This window comes from Podarcis cretensis, assembly GCF_951804945.1.
Source record: "Podarcis cretensis genome assembly, chromosome: 1".
Lineage (NCBI taxonomy): Eukaryota > Metazoa > Chordata > Lepidosauria > Squamata > Lacertidae > Podarcis > Podarcis cretensis.
Window position 1 is genome coordinate 81,718,736 of NC_137170.1, and position 23,414 is coordinate 81,742,149.

A 23,414-nucleotide genomic window follows, 5' to 3' on the forward strand; every position below is an offset into this window, starting at 1 on the left:
GAACAACAGGGGAAGGCTTGGTTGTGGGCTTCCTGCAAGTGCCTGATGATCACTCTGGGAAACATGATACTAGGCAGACCTTTGGTCTGATGTGCAGACCTTCAGTTAGTTTCATTGTGTTGAAACATAAGTGATTAATAACCTTTTAACTATATATTAGGAGGATGGGGTATGCAGAAGAGTCATAATTACACTCAGTGTTAGTTTGTGGAGATAACCCAAAGTTTTCAACGTTTTCAGAGGCAGCTAGAAGATCATCCAGTCCGATGCAATGGGCGGGATACTCCACATATGTTATCACTACAGACTGACTGATAAGACACCAACGGCCTCAGTGAGGTTTAGTTTGTTGAAAGCACAGAAAGTTCCACCGCTCACCCACATGGCACTGTGCTTGAGTACAACACTACTATAACTGGACTCCTTCCAGTTTGGCTGCAGTTACATTGCCAAGAAATTAATTTCTAATTGCTCAGATACAATGACCCAAATAATCAACAGATGCACGCATATTGTTATCTGAAGGCTTCATTTATTCTAGTGAAAATCTTTATATTTGTGCTAAGTTCAGAAACTGTTGGCAAAGTTGGAAACAAAGGAGGAGATGGGGGCTACTTTTTTTAAACAGAAAAGCCTATGATCAGGATGAAGGTACATAACAGGGTGAATGCAGAGTGCTATGGATATAGGGGAACTGAAGCAGATTTAGAGTGAGGTTAAGCAATTGGTCACTGCCTTTTGTCTGAAGAGCACAGAGAGTGAGAGTAGTCCAGAAACTAAACATGGTAGAAAGAGGAACATGGTGTCAAGGTTATAGTGAGGATTAGAAGCCTCCTGGCCCCAAATTATCAGCAAACGCAAACATTAATGTCACTGTGAGCAAAGGATATCTCAGAGTTTTGCACATTATCTCAGATAATGGACACATACCGCACATATACATACTATTTCAACAATGCACGTTTCCTTACCTGCATGTTTCCATACACATGTAATGTGTCTTAAAGGAACTGCCTAAAAATGTGACTGATTGCCACACACATTGCACTTATATGCCTCCAGGAGTATGCTTTCTTGCATTTCACATGTAAAAAAAATGCAGGCTTTTCATTGTTCACACATTTCTATAATATGCCCCAGTCGTGTATGCAAATAGACATTTACATTTGCCAAGAGTATCCGTGTGTTTTAAACACCACCACGCTGTATGGTTGCTGCATTATGTGCTTTGCACAAGTATCAATGCACGCGCGCACACATATATATCACCAGTGTGTATCACATTTTAGTCCCATACAAGTAGCTCTGCAGTGCACTCACAGCACCCTTAAGTGCTACTAAACCTCCTTGATATAATAAGAGATTGCCCTTCCCTCCATGAAATTTCTGCTCAAAAATCCTTGGAATTGGAGTGTAATAATCTTGTGGACACAGAGGGAAAACAGATCAAAAGAGCTAAGCTGTAAAGAGCTCTCTAAGGTAGGAGTGTTATAGAGCTAGAGAAGAAACAGATGTTATACCACTCTGGGCGGTGGAGATCCATCCCATAGGAAGTCCTTTCTTGGGACTGGTCTCCTGATACAGCACCTGTTACAGAGAGAGAATAGAGGGTCCATAGGTTTTTGAGGAACAGGAAATGTTTTTTCAGTCCAATTCCAAGTCAGAGTCAGATGATAACCTCTCCTCAGATATCTGATGGACAGCATCCTCCAAGGAGGTTACATTGAGAGAGGTTAAATTGCCATCTGGATTGACCCCCATTGGTTGGATGACTCGTTGTCTGCAATGGAAAGGAGAAATAGCACAGTCAGAGAGGGGCTCCTCATGATAACATTCTTAGAGAAACCATCAAGGGGAAGCCTACATTAAGGACAGACCAGTAGTATGCCCACTTTGAGAAATGTAATTCATTTGTTGATTCTAGCAGAAATAGTACAAAATAGCCATACATACCACCACCAGTAAAAACAGCCCCAACCCTTACTCAGTTTGGCATCTGGTACATGTGCTGACACTGCTTTGCTCACATCCAGAATATAAATACTTGTACCATGGACAAATCCTATTTGCTCAACTACAGATGTTGCACTATTAACATTTCTAGAAGAGAATTTGAAGCTTTTGGATGAGATTCAATTACTACTGGTTTTATATGACAATCTACAATAACCCAACAATCTACAGATCATCAGGTTGTTAGGCAGATTTCTTTTCAGGCACCTAAGATTGGAGATTGTAGGAACTGAATCTGGTGCCATTGGCAAAGCATGTGCTCAGTCACTGAGCTACCTTTAAGGATCAAGTGGAATGACTTTTCCACTGCTTTTCTATCTCCCAGGGCCCTTTTAATCCATCAAGGGAACTTGGTCAGTGGATTCCAAATATGAAGAACATTTTTCAGTCATAAATATTCTTGAGGAGAAACTACTAAGCAACAACAAATGAATCCAATCAGAATGTAGATTTCTTAATCCTATTTAATCAAATGTAAATGAAATACTGTATAATCAGTGTGTCAAATCTAAGAGTGTTGTTTAGATTTCTTGGGTAGAGAGGATGTAATCTCCATATTTGGCCAGAAAGCAGTTTTTTATGCTAAGAAACCTGAACAGAACTGCCTACATTCTGACTGAAATCATTTTATATGATGAACCATTTCCACTGAAAGGAAAAATATATTTTTGTTTGAAACTCAGTGGGAAATGTGGAGACTAGCTTGCTAATGAAGGCTTTTCCTTCATTTTACGGTGCACTGAAGCTCTATTTTTGGCTTCATCGCTAGTTAAAGGGCACATTAGCCTTGCACCAAATGCTAATTATCAGCCTTTCTGAACCTTCATGACATACATCCTGGCAAAGTGTAAGGGTGTGATTTTCAGAGAAGTTAAGGTCCAAATGCAAGTTTGTAACAATGCTAAAATTACACTGGGAACCCAGGAAGTGATTGCTCCAAAATCTTTCTCCGCTAATCTAGCTGGAAAATGCCTCAGGGGTCCTTCTGATTAGGCCACGTCAGCAGCAAAAGAAAGTGACATTGTAGTGGAAATACCATTAATGAAATGCTCAGACTAGCATCTGTCTGTCTAATGCACACTGGAAACATGGGGCATCTGTATAAATAGACTGGCAGCTGCTCAGCAAGATGTCATTTGAACTCCTTAGGTAGATCCTGGACTCCTGCCCGCACTACTCTTAAATGATATATGAACAACTACTGTAGAGTGAATGCCTGCTGGGAAGGAGAATGGGTGGCATTAGCTGCCATCTGCCTTTGCAATAGTACTTCCTACTAGCAGCTAGCCAGAGTTATCACTACATAGCCTGCAGAATGAACTTTGTGGAGATGACATTCAAATGTATACTGTAGGTAAGTGGTGTGCACCCCAGGGTGCAGATTTCCATTATTCCCAGTCATCACACCCAGTTTATCCAAGGCGTTCATTTTCCAGCACAGATGAACCACCACCTAGAGCACTGATTTTGGGTTCCACTCCCCCCCCCCCAGGATTCTAGAAAATTTCTGCTTTAATATTAAAACAAATATTTCCAATCCTCATTGTTGAGGAAGAAACTTAATAATACATGATCAACATTTCCCATGCCCTGCTACTCTAGTTCCAGTAGTCAAAAGGCCAGAATACCAGCACCCTTTTGGTATGGTCACCTGTCATTGCCTTCCTGTTGCTTGCCACTAAGTTCAACATAATTCTCCTAGTCCACTAGCAGTTACAAAACAGTCTAAATGGTTTTTTAAAAATGAGATGCACACTATTTCATTCCAGGAACCACATTTGAAGCCAATGAGTGAAGCCCTACTGTCACCAAATGATGGAAATCTAGTGTAGCTGTTGGCTACCATGAGAGAGGAGGGAAAGGCAACAGGGAGCTTGACACAGTGCATAGATTGGCACCCACACTGTGCTGAGCTCCCTGCTGCCATGCTCTTAGTAACTCACAGTGATGCACAGCATTGGGAAGCCAAGACAGCAATGCTACCCCATCAGCCACCACTGATGGCAGGGCAGTACTTCACTCCCTTTGCTTCTTTCAGACAATTGGTTCCACTTCATTCCCATTCAGTGACTGTTAACACATAATGGCTTAATGGACAAAATCATATTGATATCCTGTGCTACCTAACAGGCTCATGGCTGTTTTCAATGGCCTTTCTTGATGTTAATAGTCCTCTTTCCTAGGAGCTCACAATCTAAGACAGTCCAATGATTTGGAGGATAAAAGAGGTCAAATGTAAGTCAACAATTCAGAAATTATTCGTTTGAAGTCACAATGAGCTTGGAATTTCAGAACCTTCGATTTTAACTGGTTGACCTCTTTTAGCCTGCTCTTCAAACTGCTGACCCACTTCCATATAATCTATCTCATGGTACCTTGAGAGTTTGTCAAACATGTTCACCAGTTTCATTGCTTCAACCTCTTTCTGCTCATCTGTCATCCCCTCCATTGGGTTGGGAAGCTTCTCCTCCACACGTCCCGTTATAGGGTTAATGCTGTACGAGTCAGTCAAAACAACAACACACAGAAAGAAGGCAGAAGCATGTTCATTTGAAAGGCAGATATATTAACCACTGGCATAATGACTGTTGACTGTACCAGAGATGTAGCAAACATTCTTCAACACTACATGCTACCTAAGACCAAATACTACTAAAAAATTGAAAATGGCACAGGATTCTTGCTAGGGCAAGTGGCAATCCGCCTACTGACATGCATGCCAGTTTTGATCCCCATTTGGACTGGTTATCATGGAAGCAGGGGAAGAGGTGGTTAGCAGCCCAGCAATCTAGTGCTATAATTCACATGCCTATTACAGACATACACCTTTAACAGGAGAATACAAGGTGCTTTTGTGTCTCTATCCCCAAAGTGTCCAGAATAGCACTCTTGACTCAGTTCAGTTCAATCTTATCCCTCTCACTGTCCAGGTTCTAATCTTCACCCCTTTCCCAGTAATGTTCACTTCTCCCTCCTCTGAATTTCAATAGTCCCTACTTTAATAAATTTTCTATATGTGCAAATGCATTCACATGTATCACAATATAAATGATGAGCAGGGGAAAATGGGAAGGGGTAGCAGAAGGAAAGAACATTGACATGGGATTGTGAAGTTTGTGCTAATAAAACAGTTAACCAAAGAAATCGGCAAGATGGATTTAATCGTGAATGATGGAAATTCTGTATATATTTGGAATAGAAGGGAGAATCATCTGCTAATGAAGGGGATGGGACAAGGGATAGGAAGAGAGAAAGCTACTAAGAAAAATGGGAGTGGGGAGGAGTCAGAACCTCTTTCATGACATAAAAGCTTTCGTACATAAAGCCACCTATAAATGGAGTTCAAAACAAAGGTTTGTGATGCTCTGCAGCAGATTATAGGGGAAAGCTGTTGGTCTAGACATGCAACTGTGAAGTCGTGGCAGGCAGTGAATAAGGCCATTAGGCATGGAAGCAGATAACCACAGTACTAAACACAGGGAAATGAACATCATCATGCCAATAAGAAAGCTGGAAAGAAAAAAAATGAGTAATGGGTTGAGTGAGGAAAAGTTAACAAGAAAAGGACTTGTGCCAAAAGTAGAAGAAAAGACAATACTTAAGGAAGCAATGCATACAAGGGGGTCCATACTTGGGTTTTGCCTCCTTGTATTCCTCTGTGTCCGTGTCTTCATCCTCAGAGTATTCTCCTTCTGTCCGACCTCCGGTCATGAGGCCTCGGGCTGCCAGGAGCCCCGCAGCATTCCCATATCCCGTGTACTTCACAAACCGTGACACTGTTGAGGAAAATAAAGGCAAAAGGGTCACATTATTCTGCTGCTACAGAAACAATCTGGAAAAGAATGCTGAATTCAAATGATCATAAAACCCACTCTTGATTACTGGACCTCCTTTCAAGGAAATGATTTCTTTCAAGCCTCTCAAGTCTAAGTCACATTCAGAGCTGCTTCACTTCAACTCTTTTGCTTCTCACTCTCCACCTGCTGTACAGGCCCAGGGAATCCCCTTACCCTTGTAGCAGCAGGGAACCCAGCTTCTTTAACCGTTAAATATATTTGTATTACTTTTACCTCAAGCAAATATAATATCCACACTAGAAGAAATGTGTGAAATGTCATATGGGACTGGTTGTAGGCATCTATGGGCTGGTGCATGTATTTGGAAGGAAACAGTCACTTTGCAAAGGAAAAATATGGAAAACTGTTGCCATTGTCCTAACATTCAGCAAAAAGAGTGATTTAATTGTGAAGTGAGGCCCTTTGATTGAACTTGAGAGAGAATATGTGGCTATCAAAGCTTAAGTTTGGAATTCCTCCCTTTTTACAACAAGTATTTTTCTTTCCTAAGTGTATCTCTAGTCAGTGAATGTTTAGGGTGAATTATTTGGTTCTGTTTCATTCCACCCTTACCCAGGCAATATGTAATTTTGCCTTATGACTCACAAGTGAATTGCCTCAGCTCTTAGCAGCCAAGCCACCATTAAAACATATTCTGCCTGTCTACCCCAGTGCTTTGAATCTTTCAGCAGTTACGAAGTTGGATGGATCAGTCTATTCACTCAATTGCTTTTTCAGACAGTCAATGTTACAAGACATTGTAACATATAATGTCAGACATACAATGTTACAAGACAACCTTCACTAGATGAAATAGAACATGGAAAGGCACACACCACTCTCCTTGCAGAGAACAAAGAGGAATTCCGCAGCACAGTGCTTGACATCAGTGTCAATGTGAGTCATGAGGCGCACAAGCTTATTTCTCAACAAGTTCCCCACCTCCGGTCTATTTTTCACATCCCGCAGTGGAGGGAGTACCTGCAATCCCATGGAAAGGGAAGAGTTATTTTAAAAGGCCTTCCTATTACGTTGGTTTTCATAAGGCCCTGTAAGTATTGCTCCAAAAGTGCCACTACATCTTTGCAGAACCCATCATGGTGACTTTTGCCACTTTTACATTAGGCAGACACATGCCCATTCACACTCATATAGCAAGGGAGTGCACAACTTCAAAGCATTTTTCAAAACAACAGGATCACACACAATCTTGGGAGACAATTTCAGTATTTCTGCAGTATATATTTCCAGAATGATGGCACAGGTGGGGCTTGCCTTACATTTTTGCTGGATCAATGGAAGTATTATTCCTTAGGATCCTACGTAATTTAAATACAGTACCTTAGCTTTAAGGAATTTCCTGGTCTGCCGATGGGCTCGAGCACTCTCAGTCAGCAAGTTCAGCACAGGGGTCAGGCTCTCCTTAAGCTTGTGACCCTATAGAAGAGCCCACAAAAAAAGAAGGCAGTAATAATAATAATAATCACAGCCATGTTGTTTCCCATGTAGGGAAAAAATACATCAGAGTACAATTTTTTTATGGAAGGATCTAAAAACACTAGTTTCCTTTCTCTGAAACAGAGCAGATAAATGGCAGCTCAGCTGCAGGCAACATCATAGTAAATCATCAGAGTAGACCAGGCATCCCCAACCTTCGGCCCTCCAGATGTTCTGGACTACAATTCCCATCATCCCTGACCACTGGCCGTTAGCTAGGGAACATGGGAGTTGTAGGCCAAAACATCTGGAGGGCCGCAGGTTGGGGGTGCCTGGAGTAGATTATAGGCATAGCCAGAGGGGGGGGGGCAACTGTCCTCCCTAATCAAATAAATAGAAATACTTTAACTGACCAATTGCATCACAAATATATCTGTTCTGCCCCCCTCGACATAAAGTTTCTCCCCCCCCCAAAAAAAAATCCTGGCTCCACCCATGGAGTAGATATACCTTATAACCCACCCATTTTCTCTGATGAAACTTTATGGTATACGAAATTCAGGGTACCCACCAAAACCTGTAACACTCTGTAGTTCCCCCCTTCCTCTCTAAGAAATATTACCGTGTATTTCATTGGCTGCATGAAAAAAATCTGAAGTAAATGTGGATGTGAGGCAATGAGGAACTTTTCACCCACCCTATCAAGACGTCGGTCAAGGAAATCCAGCAGAACATTGACAGCATCCATGTTGACTCCCATATATTCAAGCGAGCCCGGATGCACCTTGGGGGCCAGCAGGACATCCAGACACTTGAGAGGCAGATTGCCCAGAAGGTTGACTGTGTGGCTGAACATGCAATGCAAGACAAAATATGCAAAGGAAGTAGCCTCCACATCAACAAGGAGCCATTTTGTTTTGTTGTTTAAAACCTGTCAAAGATCTAGTTAATTTCCATTTTCAAGCACCACGGGAACAAGACCCCAAACTATCCTTCCCTTGGCATCGTGACAAGACTATAAACACTCCTGAGAACATTTAACAATAGCATTTACTTCTCCCATGTACTGCCTCAATTTTCCCTTCCCTTCCTTTGCTGTTTTCTGGTGTCCATTTTTAGATTATATCAAACTAATTCTTTATAAAGTGCCATGTACTATATCATCATCAACAACAACAACCAGTAGCCAGTGGCGGAGCAAGATGCTGCAGCCCCTGGAGCGGAGAACAGGCGGGGGTGTGGCATGTCGCCCGTGGGGGCGTGGTGCACATCCCAGGGTTGCGTGTCCCGGGGGCAGCCACGATGGCACCCATTCCCCAAATGGTACCCGGTGCAGCATGCTCCCCTGCCCCCCCCCCCCGATACAGAAGTGCAGGTAGCACTATATCAATCAGTATCAGCAACTAAAGTTCTTAGGTACTGTGTCAAATAGACCTGACCCCCAGATTCTTGAATACCCAAACTGTATGGCGGTCATGATAATGTTTTTGGTTTTCCCAGCCAATCCAAGCTTTTCCCCAGGATAATCACCTGTGAAATTCTTCTGTCCGGTCTTCACCATCTGCTGAAATCATCAGGCAGTGACGGAGGAGGGCACCCAGGCGTCGGTACAGAGCAGCATCTTCCTGGCCCCAAAACATAATGAAAAGCCTGATTATGAGAAAGGAACACATCTCTCTTGTGCATAGTCTAGTCTGTTGGTTGCAAAAAGCTACGCTTTACAGTACGTTCCCAAAATGGAATGGAATTCTAGTCCAAAGAAAAACTGTGCCCAAGGAAACTAAAAATGTGCGTAGCTGAATTACACTGCTCAGAATACAGCCCTTAACAGAGTTCCTGGCACCATTTTGTGGAGAAATTTGGGCATAGTAACCAAAGTAGGGCTGAATGAAGTAGTACGAGACTCCTTCATTCAGCATTTCTTTCTTCCCTTGACCCCTTATCCTTCTCTCTGGGTGTCTTGATTATGCTCCCACAATTTTGTCTAAGCTGCATTCTTCCTCCTCTTTCCCCACAATGTAAAATTATGCAAAACAATAATTAAATTAGGCAGCAAGAATATAACGGTTAGATTAAATTAATTCATACATACACAAACACGGCAAATTGCAATTTTTATAAAAAAAAAAATATCCAGTCATGGAATTTGGATTGTCTGGCTGCTGAATCTGGAATATTTTCTTAATGCAGAACTCCAGATGCAAATATTGTTTCCCTACAGAGGTATCTATATTTATTCTGCCACACTTTACCCTCTCTTCTGCTGCTTCATGTTTCATTTATTTATATTTTTAAAGGTTTATAAATTCACATCATAAAATATCAGAGCAGCATACATAAAACCCAAAGTAATTTTGTTGAGGATTTCTACAATCAAGCAGTATATAAATTTGATGAAATAAATAAATAGTATAAAATAGACACCCAGAAATTATATCCTTCACAGGTCTCCCTGAGCTCACAGTTCATTTCTAATCCAGAAAGTGAGAGAGACTCTGGATATTTTAAATAGCTTGATCTGCTAGGTTTTCATCCCGATTTAGTTAGTAAACAGACACTGGCAGTACCTTGCCAACACTGCTGCTTACACCTCAACACCCACAGTGCTAGGCTTGCTTTCTTGAGTTGCCATGCATTACTGAAAAATAGATTCCACCAGATTGTAAGATATCTGATTTTACCATGTTTTAGATCAGGACTGTGGAAGCAAACACAACATAATTTTAGAAATGAATGTTTTCATTCATTTAGCCTTTTTTTATTGGCTTCGAGTGTGCAGGAATTTGTGCTTTTGTATGTTGATAAATAGGCCTGTTTATAACAAGAGTCAGCCAGTGGGCATGAGCAGAATTGACCAAATATATAGGTGCTCCCACAGAACAAGTCAGAAATGCAGGGGGGGGTGAACTAAGTCAGGCAACTTGCCCCTTCCTTTCTTAAATGGTGACTATAAGCACAGGAATCATGGATGAAAGAAACAGGTACATAAAAACAGAAATACATCACAAAATTGAGCTACCAAAAGCTCCCTGAGTGTCTTACCTCATCTACCTCCCTCTTGCTGGTGTCAAATGTGATATTGAAGAGCACTTTCAGGATCTCCATGGCTCGCTCCACCTCCTGCCGAGGTAAAGGAGCAGAAGGGTTCCCCTCAGCAGCTACCTCGTGAGGGTCTAGCCACTTGACTCCCAGGGTGAGTTCCAAGGTATCTGTCATCAGACCGATACCCCGGAGTTCCTGCGCAAGCTGCTGCCGGATGTCCACCCTCAATGCCGTCAGCAAGAAGAGAAGGCGCAAGTCAAAGAACTTTATATCGTGCGGGAGGTTTCTCTCGTTGTAGAGTTTGATGCGGTCTGTGAGGCCCACCACGAACCGGGCTTCGGAGGTCAGCTCCTGAGCCCGGGGACTGCTGAAGACAATGTTGCAGAGACACTTCAGTGCCTCCAGGATCACTTCAAGGTCTGGAACCTCCAGAATCTGCTCTTCTGCGTAATCAATCCCCGCGTGCCTGGCCAGCGTCTTCAGGCCTTCCATGGTTGTGAAAGGGCCAAGGCAGCTTTTGTCTCGGGACAGGATCCGTATGCTTTCCAAACAGGTGACCTGGCAGGATGGCTGCAGCACCCTCTCCAGAAACTTGATCAGAAGCGCAGCCAGTTTCTGAAGCATTACAGAGGTGGGGGGTGGGAGAAGAAAACTAGTAGTGAAGCAATAAACATCTATGTGAAGAAAGAAAATTATGTCTGCGCTAGTGGATTGCACAGGTTCAATGAGCTATGTTGTACCTCAAACCATCCCGTGCCTCGGGCCATATCCATCTTGGTCTGTCACTGCCAGTTTGGACCCCATTAGTACATCTGTGACACATGTTAATATACTGTACCACTTATTATTTGAATGTAGAACAGTTTATAATTTTTAAATAAATAAATATTGTTAAAATAAATGAAGCTTTTTTTGCCCAAATGTGCACTGCTCTACACTTGCTTATATTGGACAGGTTAAAAATTTAATAATAAAAACAGCAGCAGCAGCAACAACTGCATTTGCAATTTTAATGACAGGTTCCCTGCAATTTGCAGATATGCCTTTGGGATTCCTCTCAAAACCTCTGGCATTGTCAGCCATTAATGAGCAAGTTAAAAAAAGCAGGTTTAAAACTGATCCTTAAGAGGATTCCACTTTCTATACACACACCCTCATTGGTTTTAGTGATATGTAGTTCTTTGCTTTCCGCAGGCGACAATAAAGCAGCAAAATGATGCAAAAGTGAGTGGAGGAATGCCATGATGGAGCTTCAGTGAAAACAGATACAGTATTTAAAAATAGGCACATTTGTAGTTTCATAGGTTTCCTCTCTCTCTCTCTCTCTCGCCTTCTCTTTGTATCCTTTTATTCGGCAACAGGTAAGGTAAAGGGACCCCTGATCATTAGGTCCAGTTGCAGACGACTCTGGGGTTGCGGCGCTCATCTCACTCTATAGGCTGAGGGAGCAGGCGTTTGTCCGCAGACAGCTTCCGGGTCATGTGGCCAGCATGACTAAGCCACTTCTGGCAAACCAGAGCATCAAACGGAAATGCCGTTTACCTTCCTGCCGGAGCGGTACCTATTTATCTACTTGCACTTCACGCTTTCGAATTACTAGGTTGGCAGGAGCAGGGACTGAGCAACAGGAGCTCAACCCGTCGCAAGGGATTCTAACAGCCGACCTTCTGATCGGCAAGCCCTAGGCTCTGTGGTTTAACCCACAGCGCCACCCGCGTCCCTTTCTGCAGCAGGCTATGGGCCACTTTAATCGAAATTCAGTAAAGGTACAGAGGTGTATCTATTTTTGGAGCATTATCAGCAAACACTTGTTTAAATGCCTTTTTAACTGATGCTAGTGAACAGGACTGTTTATGCAAAGAACTACTGTTCTCCTCAAAGACTGGTGGCTTATTTCTGTCAGAGTTCAAATCCAGAGAAGAGAAACTGAAAACAGCTGCGGGTTGGGGTGGGAAAAGAGAACAAGTCACAGTAGCTTTCTGCCCTGAAAGTGAATGCAATAAAGATATCTGCATAGTCACTGCATGCAGTTACATCTTGGATGATCCCCCTTTTCTTTCTGCAATTTGGCTATGCAGTAAAACTCAAGGAAGCTTCCTTGAACGGATAAAATTATACTGGCTGGTGCACCTACTGAAAATGTGCCTGCCAATGTATGACCCTATTTATTAAATTTATATCATGCCTTTCCACATAATGACACCCAAGTTGCCCAATATCAAGTAAAATAAAAATACAACATAAAATAATCCCATACACATAAAATACTACCTATAAAGCAAGCAGGTAAAAAACATGTCAATAAAACTGCCAGTTAAAAACAGCAACGGTACTTTTTATTATCTAAAATAGTTAAACAAATATTTAATAATCAAATACTTACCTATCTATCAAAATAGTATCAAAAAGATTGGTTATACTTATCATTAGTAATTATTCATATTATTTTAACAGTTAAATAAAAGTTAACTATATTATTTTAAATAGACCTTTTAGACCTATATCAACAGAAATGTTGATATAGAAGGATCACAAACACTACAGCATTACAGGACTTATGGTTTGATGTAATTGGCTTAGCACTGCTGCCTCATCATGGTAACTTCATGAGGGAACTGAGCTCCCATTATTTATTGTGATTGTGCCTCCACATAGAAAGGCCTTTCTGTATAAGCACACCACACAACCACTAGTCAAGGAGATTATTTGCTACTCATCTCACGGCTCCAAGACTGGGGGGGGGGGGGGTGTTAACAAAAGAAATGGGACCTGAATGCAACAGGTGCCTCGCTATCAAACTGTACTCTGCTTCTTACCCAGCATGTGGTTTTATGAGGCAGCACCATCAACCACCCTCTAGCTGCTACCAGCATTATTTCATACTTCTTGAGGACCATAATATACATGAAGCATGCTTTTGAACTAGACACTTTTGTTCAGAAGGAAAAGCTCCCATGCATGTAGGAGGAATTCCGTGCTTTCAATGTCTAGGGCAAGTCACCATCTCACAGCCTCAGTGATCTTGATGGAGTAAGCAAAATAAGAAAATAAGTACTTACCCTCCTTTCTTCCTGTTCCTCATCTTCAAAGGTGAAACACTGTGATTTCTGAGAATGAACCAGAGACAACAGATATGTACTAGGAAAATAAACTTACTCTAAAAGCGCGAAAGGAATTTCTTCTGAACACCTAGTCCTACAGCATGCAACTCCAGTGAACACTATAAAGCAGTGAGAAGTTAAGCAAGAAACATGCTTAGACTGATAAATTCATACTGAGGAGCATATGAAAGCTATGATACAGTGGTACTTCAGGTTACAGACTCCACTAACCCAGAAATAGTACCTTGGGTTAAGAACTTTGCTTCAGGATGAAAACAGAAATCGTGCTCCAGTGGTGTGGCGGCAGCGGGAGGCCCCATTAGCTAAAGTGGTGCTTCAGGTTAAGAACAGTTTCAGGTTAAGAACGGACCTCCAGAATGAATTAAGTTTTTAACCCGAGGTACTACTGTATAATGAAACTGTGCAGCTCTGAACAATTCTACTGTTTCATATAAGGCTATGCTGAAGAAAACATCAAAAGATACATAGGAAGCAATTCTGAAGTAATATAAGACACAGAACAAAGCAACTTTGGGGTGCAGTCCTTAAAGTACTTGCATCTGGAAAGCCCTTTGAAGCCATTGAGGATGTGCTCATTTGAACAACACAAAAAAACCGGTTCTCCATTCTGATGTCTTCAAGAGAAAATGACAATCTAATTAGTTTCTCTTGACTTTAGAACAAGAAGTTTCAATATATTATTGTAGCCAATTTCTATTTGAGTAAAAATTCTTATGAGTCTGCAACATGGAAGACGGAAGAGGCAATTTTCTCTAATTCTCCCTTCCTGCTGCAACCCCCTGCACTCTCTCTCATGCTTCTCTGGAGAGTCTTCCAACCTTCTAGAGCAGATTTTGTAAGGCATAAAGGACTGCAGGGGGAAAGTGAGGAAAGTTCCATCACCCATTCATGAGATGCTCCTGCCAGCAAAAGAGGAACTCTGCTCAAGGGATGCTCCCACAAACAAGCCTAGTTATGATCCAAGTTTTTGTTTTTGGAATGTGTATATATGTCACTTATGCAAATCCCTAGCTAGCCACTACTGATCATATTGTTCAAAAGCATGTTACATGATTTGTTTGATAATAAGGAGCTTAATAAACTAGAATGTACAGAACCTAGCATGTTAGGAGTGCCCAGTAAGGGTCACATTAAATCCTACACAGAATTAGAGACACTGGGCACTGAAAATATCTAGAGTCCATTTTTAAAGTATGTTATGCATACTTAAAAAGTTGGAATTAAATTCATAGGGTCATTTTAAAGCATATCTATTCAGTCTTGAGGTACCAGGATACCGATATATCCAAACATCAACAAAAGATTAATTGTTATGCTAAGGCAGGTAGACAGCTTCATCTCATACCACTATGTTTTTCCCTTCCATTTACACTATATGAATCTAAAATCTTTAATTCAGTCCTATACTCGCTACATCTTGTTCTACTGACCTGAGATAACTGTACAATCATTTTAAGTGAGAGTAGATAGTGACATTTTTTCCACAATGAAGTGGTAGGGGAGCACACAGGGCTCTAATCTGAATTACCAACTACCACTCAAAGATTACTACATTCAAGAGCAATCCTCAGTACAAGATAGTTCACACAGCCCAGCCAGCTTTCCTGAAGGAAGAACACATGTGAAATTGTAAATAAGGACCCAAAATTCGAGTTCATTTGCTTTTTAAAGTCTTCTAGATTCTTTTTTAATTTTACACTACTATGTAAACATTTCATAATCACAATGTAATTTTTTTTAGCAAATTCACTTTTGCTATATATGAAGATGATTCTCAAACAGACACAGGCAAATCACTGTTGACAGACCTTGTTCACACTCATCTATGCACATTCCAAAATCATGTTCACCTCTCTCTCATTGCTATCATATAGAAATGAAATGGAATACTAAGATTCCAAATTTAGGAATGATTTAACAATGCATTTTGGTGGTATGAAGAGGATTTCTTTAATGATCAGAAGGCCTTATGCTTCAGATCTTGCAATATGTTTTATTAGCAGCAGCAATGGTTTCTGAAACTCTGTTCTATGGTACTCTGTGGTTCCTTGAAAACCTATCAAGAGATCCACAATAGTTTTAATTTATTAGATATGTATTTCACTTTTGGACTGGAGTCCTCAGAATGTCTCACATTCCATGTGGGAAGATATTGGGGGGGGGGGAGGATGAAGAACAACATTATCAATGAGAATACAGTGGTACCTCTGGTTATGAACTTAATTCGTTCCGGAGGTTCGTTCCGGAGGTCCATTCTTAACCTGAAACTGTTCTTAACCTGAGGTACCACTTTAGCTAATGGGGCCTCCTGGAGCCCCGCTGCCACTGCGCCACCGGCGTGTGATTTCTGTTCTCATCCTGGGGCAAAGTTCTTAACCTGAGGTACTACTGTACTACTTCCGGGTTAGTAGAGTCTGTAACCTGAGGTGTTTGTAACCTTAGGTACCTCTGTATTGGTAATGATGGGCAAGCTTCTCTGAAAGACAGCCCTGCCCATTGAATCATACACTGTTTGCTGTTGCAGACAAAGAACTAAACCATATTTTGTACCATCTTGTTTTGCTGGGGTAAGGAGGAGGGAGAGATACAGGAAGAACGGCGCTTATTACTACCTGAGTAGCCATGTTGATTTTTCAAATTTTCTACTTTCAGGGAAACCCACGCTAACTTTGCTGAAGGGAAACCCCTACAATGTAGAATATTATGATGCATGTCCTAAGATGGGCAGTCCATTCATGCAGCGCTCTAAGGCAGCCTACTGGATCTCATCATTGCCCTGTGGGAATTAAAAACACATTCTAGAACACACTAATGCACCCCTTCAGCTTTACATTGCAATGGAAGATCAGCAATGGTGGGCAAGCCAGGAAAGCTTGCCCACCATTCTTGATCTTCTGATTGCAGGATTCCTAATAAGTTTCCAAGGATCTCATGGGTTTCCCACACTACCGTTCAAAAACTCCTAGCAATATCTTGGTTTTGGTTTCATATTCTCCCAAGTATTCCTTCTCAACATCAGAGATCACTCATGTGTCGAAGAAACAAAGTTCTACAGCCTTTGCTGCTGCTTCATATACTGTCTGATTTATATGCAAACATCGTTAAGAAAAACAAAAATGAAATTCACATAATTGTTCCCTCAGTTGTTGAATAAGCCTACTAGTTGCACTCGATTCACTGGTAGCTGCTTGGCAGAGACAGCTGAGAAGTGGAGCACAAATGTCACTGTTAGGTGTATAGCTTTTATATTCTTCTCTCACCATGCCTAATAATTTTTTTTGTAAAAACTAAGAGGTTTTTTGGTAAGCATGACTTTTGCTTTATCTGCTGTGCCTCCTCTTATGGAGTTCCCTCTCATGAATTCTTAAAATATCTCAGCATTAAACTATTTCCATACTGAGAGACAACAGTGAAGCATTTCAGGGTGCTCAGAGAATGGCAGTTGCTCTTCCAAACACTGATGGAGAAACACCGAAAGGTGGCCTTTCTGTTTACAAAGCTCTTGTTCTCTAAACTTCCAAGTAGAATATTGATTTTCTCTATCCAAAATCGCCTACAAATGCATACATACAGTACATACACATATATCCTGAATGGAGTTCTAAAGGTTTAAACCTTTTTCTCTGCTAATGAAGCTGATATTTTATCTACCAGTCTCTGCTTTATTCATGTTGTCATTGCTACAGCTGGAATCTTTGCCACAGCAAAACAAGGGGAAGGCTCAGCAGTGGAGCACAAGCTCTTAATGCAAAAGTTCCCAGATTCATTTCCCAGCATCTCTAATTAAAAAGCATCTCAGGTCAGGACTTGGAAAGACCTCTGGTCGAGGCCTCATTGTGAGCTGAAGTAAACAAATGCTGGATTAAAGACCAATGATCTGACACAGTGTAAGACAATTTCGTATGCAAATAAATACATGCAGTTTGCCAACTCATTTATTTTTCCCCTGAGGAAATACCATTTGTGCTACATATAAAATATGCAGCTTTGCTTATTTCCCACCTAGTTTAAAGGTCTACCACAAGGGGAGTCACATAGATATGTAAACCAAAAGTATTCCTGATGCAACTGCCTGTAAATTAATGACACATTCACAGGAGCTTGATTCCAAGTTCTCAGATATGATTATCATGGAAGTATCTGGTTCTTGTGTCATTTTGAAACAAATCTAATGGTTAGTGCCTTAGACTGCTTGTTCTCACCATGTTCATTGTTTTTCCTCTCTTCCCCATCAGTTTTCAAATGCCATATCTATGGCAATCCCTTCATTAAGAGATTTTTTAAAATTGCACACCGCACAGTAGTTCTATTCCACATACAGCTCCTCCTGGGGCTGCCTGTTTGTTAATACCACACATCTGCTTGCCACATAAAGCTCCTCCTTTCCCTTCTGCTCTCCAAAATCCGTCCTTCACTGCTAACATCGATTTTTCCAACACTGACTCTGGCCAAAGCAGCACAAGCTCCCCGTTACATACAGGAAAAAAGGGAGAGTGCAGTCACAAACAATCAATATGCAAAAGACCTACTCTTTGCAAAGGCAAAAAGATACTTGCTTGCAGAGGTTAACAACATTTTGTTGAAGCAATGCAGGCAGATGAAAATGAAGGCAGCTTATGGGGAACAGCACCAAAGCACCAGCACAGATTCTCCAGCTGATACTTCCGACTGACATCAGCCAAACAATTTCCAATGAATACTCACCTCCTGGTTGTAGATCTGCAGCACCTTGAGAATAGTATCTTGCTCCCCACTTTCGACAGTCTCTAGCACAGTCCGGAGCGCCATTGCTCCACAGTGTGGAGGTGGCCTGGAGTGCTGTAAAGTGTGGCAAGCGGCTTTGCAGTCTGGCTGGATAATTACAGATGCACAGGGCCCTAATCACACAGCTGAGGAGGAGATGAGGAAAGCAAAGTGAGACTGCCCACTTCAATACGCCCAAAGCACAGAGCAGATGGATGATCCTAGTAAAACCAGCCAGCAGCTCACTCGCTCTCTCACACTAATCCTCTTCCCTCTCTGAGCTTTGCAGCTTTTAAAAAATGCCCTCCCAGCAAAGCACCTACAAAAGCCTCCCCCTCCCCCAGTCTGAGGATTACCTCAGAAGGGATGCTGCAGCTCCCTGAAATAGCCTCCCTCCTCCAACTGTCCTGGTTTCTGTTACAGCACAGAAAAACCTAGAACCATCCCAGTGATATATTTAAAAAATGTACATAGCACAATATAGGCAAACACACACACACCCCATCTAAGTTAAGGTGGTAAAATCATTTGTCAGGTTTCCACAGATCTGAGTACCTTTTAAATTGACTCCCATTAGATCCAAATACATGAACCTGGTTAAATGTATCATCTGCATTCAATTACCACAGAGTAACAAACATGGCAACTGTTTAAAGGATGTGTGGCCATGTTTGTTTCCCTCCAGTGGTCTTTCTAATCACAGCACATGATGTCAGCACACAGTGACAGGGTGAGGGAGATCAGCGGGCCATGCGCACAAGCTGGGAGAGGCAACAAGAAGTCCATGCCTGTCCCATCTTGAGTGCTCAGCCTTATAATCAAGTGCATTCCACTTACATTCTAGAATCCATCCTAGCCTTCATAACTAAAATGCTAATCATGATGATATATGTCTCTTCCTGCAAGTTGCAAATTATGTGCAAGCCAGAATTACAGAAGCCTGATAACATTCCCAGAATGCCATGAGTTGTACTATCTAAGAGTCACGTCTCATTTTTAGAGGTGCCTGACCTTCACACTTTCCATGTGTACTGAGGAAAACACTACCCAGCTGCCACAAAGTGTGAAATTGCTGTGAGCTACAGCTTACATGGACATAATTAAATACTTGCTATGAATTCTTTGCAAACCAGCAAAGAGTATGGCACAGAACAACATCCAAATAAAGAACTAAGAGATACGATGCTATATATTAATGACCAGATACAGGCAGGCATTGTCAATTCTGGCACAGCACCACCATTCTTGGATCCACAAATGCCTCATCTCATAAGAATTCAGCTGTCTTTTATACAGAATTTAATCAGCTCTCAGAGCTACAGGCATTGGGACAGTGGGGTATGTATGTGTGGAGACTGAGATGTAAACATAACCAGAGTATTAGAAACAAACTGCATGAAAATAAACAGCCTTCTGTACAGATAGTTAATGCACGTCCCCACCCAGGGCCAATCACGCAACTAGTTCCTCGCAACTGGAGCTGGATCAAGGTCTCTGTTGCTAAATCCCTGAAATCTTGTGGGGAATGTGGGCTTGTATGTTTTCCTGTATTCTCTTTTAAACACTGTACAAAAAGTTTTATGACAGTTCTCTAACAATAAAATTGTCCCCTGATTTCTCCAAGCACCCTGGTGGATTTGTCTGGGGCCATTTGTCCCAAACTGGGACCATTTGTCTCAAGTACAAATTGTGATTTGGCATACTGTTATTCAACTCCTATTAGGAAGGTTTGCAATGGAGTGGCAACATGAGTTTTGCGTTTACAAAAAATAATTCAGACCATCTTTTGCCATAAGGTGTAACTCATTTTCTAAGGGAACTAAAAAGGAAAATATAGAATCATTGCATAAATTAGCTCTTAATTGCAAAACAGTTTTTTGACATCAAGCATTGTCAACATGTGAAAGTTTATCAAAGAATGATGCCAATAGCTCAACTGATTGTATGAGTTAGCTTGTAACAGCTTGCAAAACAGATCACTTCCTTTATCTTATATAGACTTGTGATAATCTGAAACAAAAGCAAAGCAATTTTAATAAGGTATATACCCTGAAATAGGAAACATCTGGCAGTACTTGCTACAATGATTGTAGTTAGCACTTCCACTACAGGTCCACACATATGCAAAGATTTTGTAATTTAAAAACAGCCATATCAGTTTATTTTTCACCCATTTCCAGTGCACACACTGGAAAAAAAGATCAGCATCAAACAGAATATGCAAACCTTTGTATATGAATGAAAATGTAAAGCTGAAGTCAGACCTGTTTCTGTTTAGGCAAGCCATATATACATAGATTATGTTAATCTTTTAAACTCCATCAAAGCCTACTGCCATTCACATCCCTCTGGAAAACATTCACAAGCTGGGGGAAATGGAAAATATCCCATTAACCTATATCCCAGCTTGTCATCCAACATGCAAGCTACATGACAGACTCCAAAATGGTTTAAAATAATATTGTTTATATATTCATTTTTTCCTTTTTTTAAAAAGAGCAAAAAAATCATTTTCACTATAAATTCATGCCTAGCTAGTCCTACTAACCTGAATTCAGAAATTTAAAAACCAAACTAATCAGAGGGTGAGGGGAAAATGTTACCTTCTTTTTAGTTAAGCTGCCTTTTGTGTGTGCAGTTTTCGATCAGACTTCCTGCTTCATTTCCTGAAAACAGCAACTCTCCCTCCTTCCCCCAACCCTACCAAATGCAGTTTTCAAGAGCAGGCAGCGGCTTTGTTGTCATTCTGCTGGAAATCCTGCTAGCAGAAAACAGAGGGCACAGTGGGGAACCACAATGCTGGGCTGCTCATCCAGAGACTGTAGAAGAGAAAGAACAGGTCTCTTGGGAATTCCACCCCTTTCAGTAACTGTCTTCAGGCTGATGGGAAATGGTGAATGCAAAACCATACGGGAAGTGAGAAATCATGGCACAGAGCAGATGATTGGCTACAGTCAACTCTTGGCTTTGCTCCCCAGGCAGCAGTCAGAAATGGCAAACCAGCATCCACAGATTGGATATCCAAAGGGTAAAAAAGAAATCACCTGGATTTTGTTTTACTCTTGGAGATAACAGACTTATGGAAACCCTTAACCCAGTTTGTTATTTCAGAGCCCTATTCTGATGCTTCACTAACTAGATAGGTACAGTAATACTTTAATCTTCTGTAATGGCACTTACAGAAGCTTGTATATCCTCTTATTATTGTTGTTTTAAGATTTTGGAGTTTGTCACCCTGGAGTCCTTTGAGATGAAGGCTGGGGTAGAAATTTAATAATGACATAGATTAATGAGGTAGGAATAACTGCTACATCATTGTTCTACATAAATATTGATCTAGATTCTAGACAAACATTTAAATGTATCACTCTTCTATGTATAAGCATAAAAAGTCAATTGTACCAATATTTAACTACCGTCGCTCCAGAGGGGCAATTTGTATAAAATATGGGGGGGGGGAGGTAAGCCCTGCACCCCATAATCAATCACATGATGCAGTGCATGCACACCATTTGAGACCTGGCCCCCTCAAATATTTTATTGGGGTGGCCGAATACCCATTGGCCTCTAGGAGTTGCCTATGCCTCTCTCTATGATTATTACACTAAGGGAAAAGTAATCCATATTATCTGTTCCTATCTACAGTATGTAAGGACGGTCTTTAAACATATAAACCACACACCCTCAAACATGTTTTGGTCAGTTAACATGTCATTTTAGACTACTTTCTTGAATGAGTTCACTAACTTCAGTTCTGCAAGGGATTTACCTCTGAGTAACTCCCCTTTGTCCCAGCTCCTGCCTACCTAGCAGTTTGAAAGCACACCAGCACAAGTACCTAGATACGCTCTGGCACTCATCATGGTGTTCTGTGTGCCAGAAGCGGTTTAGTCATGCTTGCCACATGACCTGGGAAAGCTGTCTGCGGACAAACGCCGGATCCTCCAGCCTGAAAGCAGAGATGAGCATCACACCCCATAGCTGAATTCAACTGGACTTAACTGTCCAGGGGTCCTTCACCGTTATCTTTACCTAAACATTTATTTATTTAAAATAGTTGCAGGCTGCCTTTCTAGTAAAGAAACTGCTAATTTTATCAAATAAATGTCCTTGAGCACATGCAGTGTCTTTCCCTTTTCACAGAGCAAGTAAACATCTTGCTACTGTGTTATTTTATGAATAATTACCGTAGGTGCACCAACTCTGCATGCAATTACACTGTAAGCCATCACAACACCAAGTTATCTGGCCCCTCAATATGAAAAACATCCTTGCTCCTGGTGTGTTGGTAAGTGCTTTTGGACAAGACTGGACTTGCCCCTTATAAAATGTATTTGGGCTTTCAGCCAGAATCCCATTCCCTTCAAAGGAACATAAGCAACTTGCATGCAGGATGCCAGCCTTAATTACCAATTATTATTTTGGAGTTATATACCAGTTCTTGGCAATGTATTGTATCCAGTACAATAAAATTAGTGTCCGGTATATTTAACCTGAAGAAAAACACATGAAGAAATTAGATGAACTGGAAGAACTAGCATACTCATAAATTGTTTACATACGCAAACAAGTTTCTGTAAGCTATTAGGTAATGGGACCCCTGACCATTAGGTCCAGTCGTGACCGACTTTGGGTTTGCGGTGCTCATCTCGCTTTATTGGCCGAGGGAGCCGGCCTACAGCTTCCGGGTCATGTGGCCAGGATGACTAAGCCGCTTCTGGCAAACCAGAGCAGAACTGTTTACCTTCCTGCCGGAGCGGTACCTATTTATCTACTTGCACTTTGACATGCTTTCAAACTGCACAAAACCTGGAAGGTATGAGCATGGTGGCATAAAAATGTCACACTTTAACATTTGGTTTGCCAAACGCCCCAAGGCTCACTTGGAAGAATAAATAATCTTATAGACCTGCACTGCTCAGGAATAAAGGGCGAGGAAGGAGTGCCACCTTTTCCTCTAAACGACTTCTTGCCCTTTTAACACCTGTGTGACAGGAATTCAGCCAACGAGCCTTTGTAGCAGCCCACTAGAAGCCAGAGCGGGCCCCTTACATGGCAATCCTGCCCGAGGCCGCGGACCATCCAAGCCGTTCCCGAATAACAAGGGCGACGAGGCCGCTCTCCTGAGGGAGGGAAGAGCAGGCGCTGCAGCGGCAGCCGACGACAAGGCCTCCGCTCCCATTGCGCCCCCCCCCCCAGCCTCCGCAAGAGCAGCCTGAGG

The 23,414-nt window shown here is 41.7% G+C and overlaps 1 protein-coding gene across 5 annotated transcripts; it reads right to left on the bottom strand.

The window, feature by feature from the left end:
- Window positions 1-512: 512 nt before the first annotated feature.
- RIC8A (RIC8 guanine nucleotide exchange factor A) lies at window positions 513-23,381 on the bottom strand. 5 transcript variants are annotated; one of them, XM_079970264.1, is made up of 13 exons: window positions 23,246-23,381; window positions 20,797-21,012; window positions 20,131-20,203; window positions 18,155-18,339; window positions 13,388-13,435; window positions 10,329-10,943; window positions 8,817-8,911; window positions 7,984-8,134; window positions 7,191-7,286; window positions 6,686-6,830; window positions 5,645-5,789; window positions 4,389-4,508; window positions 513-1,780 (listed from the first exon to the last, which is right to left on the bottom strand). In XM_079970264.1, the coding sequence occupies exons 4-13, from the start codon at window positions 18,236-18,238 to the stop codon at window positions 1,645-1,647; spliced, it is 1,635 nt and encodes a 544-aa protein (XP_079826390.1). In that variant the 5' UTR covers window positions 18,239-18,339; window positions 20,131-20,203; window positions 20,797-21,012; window positions 23,246-23,381; the 3' UTR covers window positions 513-1,644. The 5 variants fall into 5 exon arrangements, with proteins under 5 accessions (XP_079826390.1, XP_079826388.1, XP_079826392.1 ...); XM_079970262.1 differs by lacking the exon at window positions 20,131-20,203; XM_079970266.1 differs by lacking the exons at window positions 18,155-18,339; window positions 20,131-20,203.
- Between the last annotated feature and the right edge of the window lie 33 nt (window positions 23,382-23,414).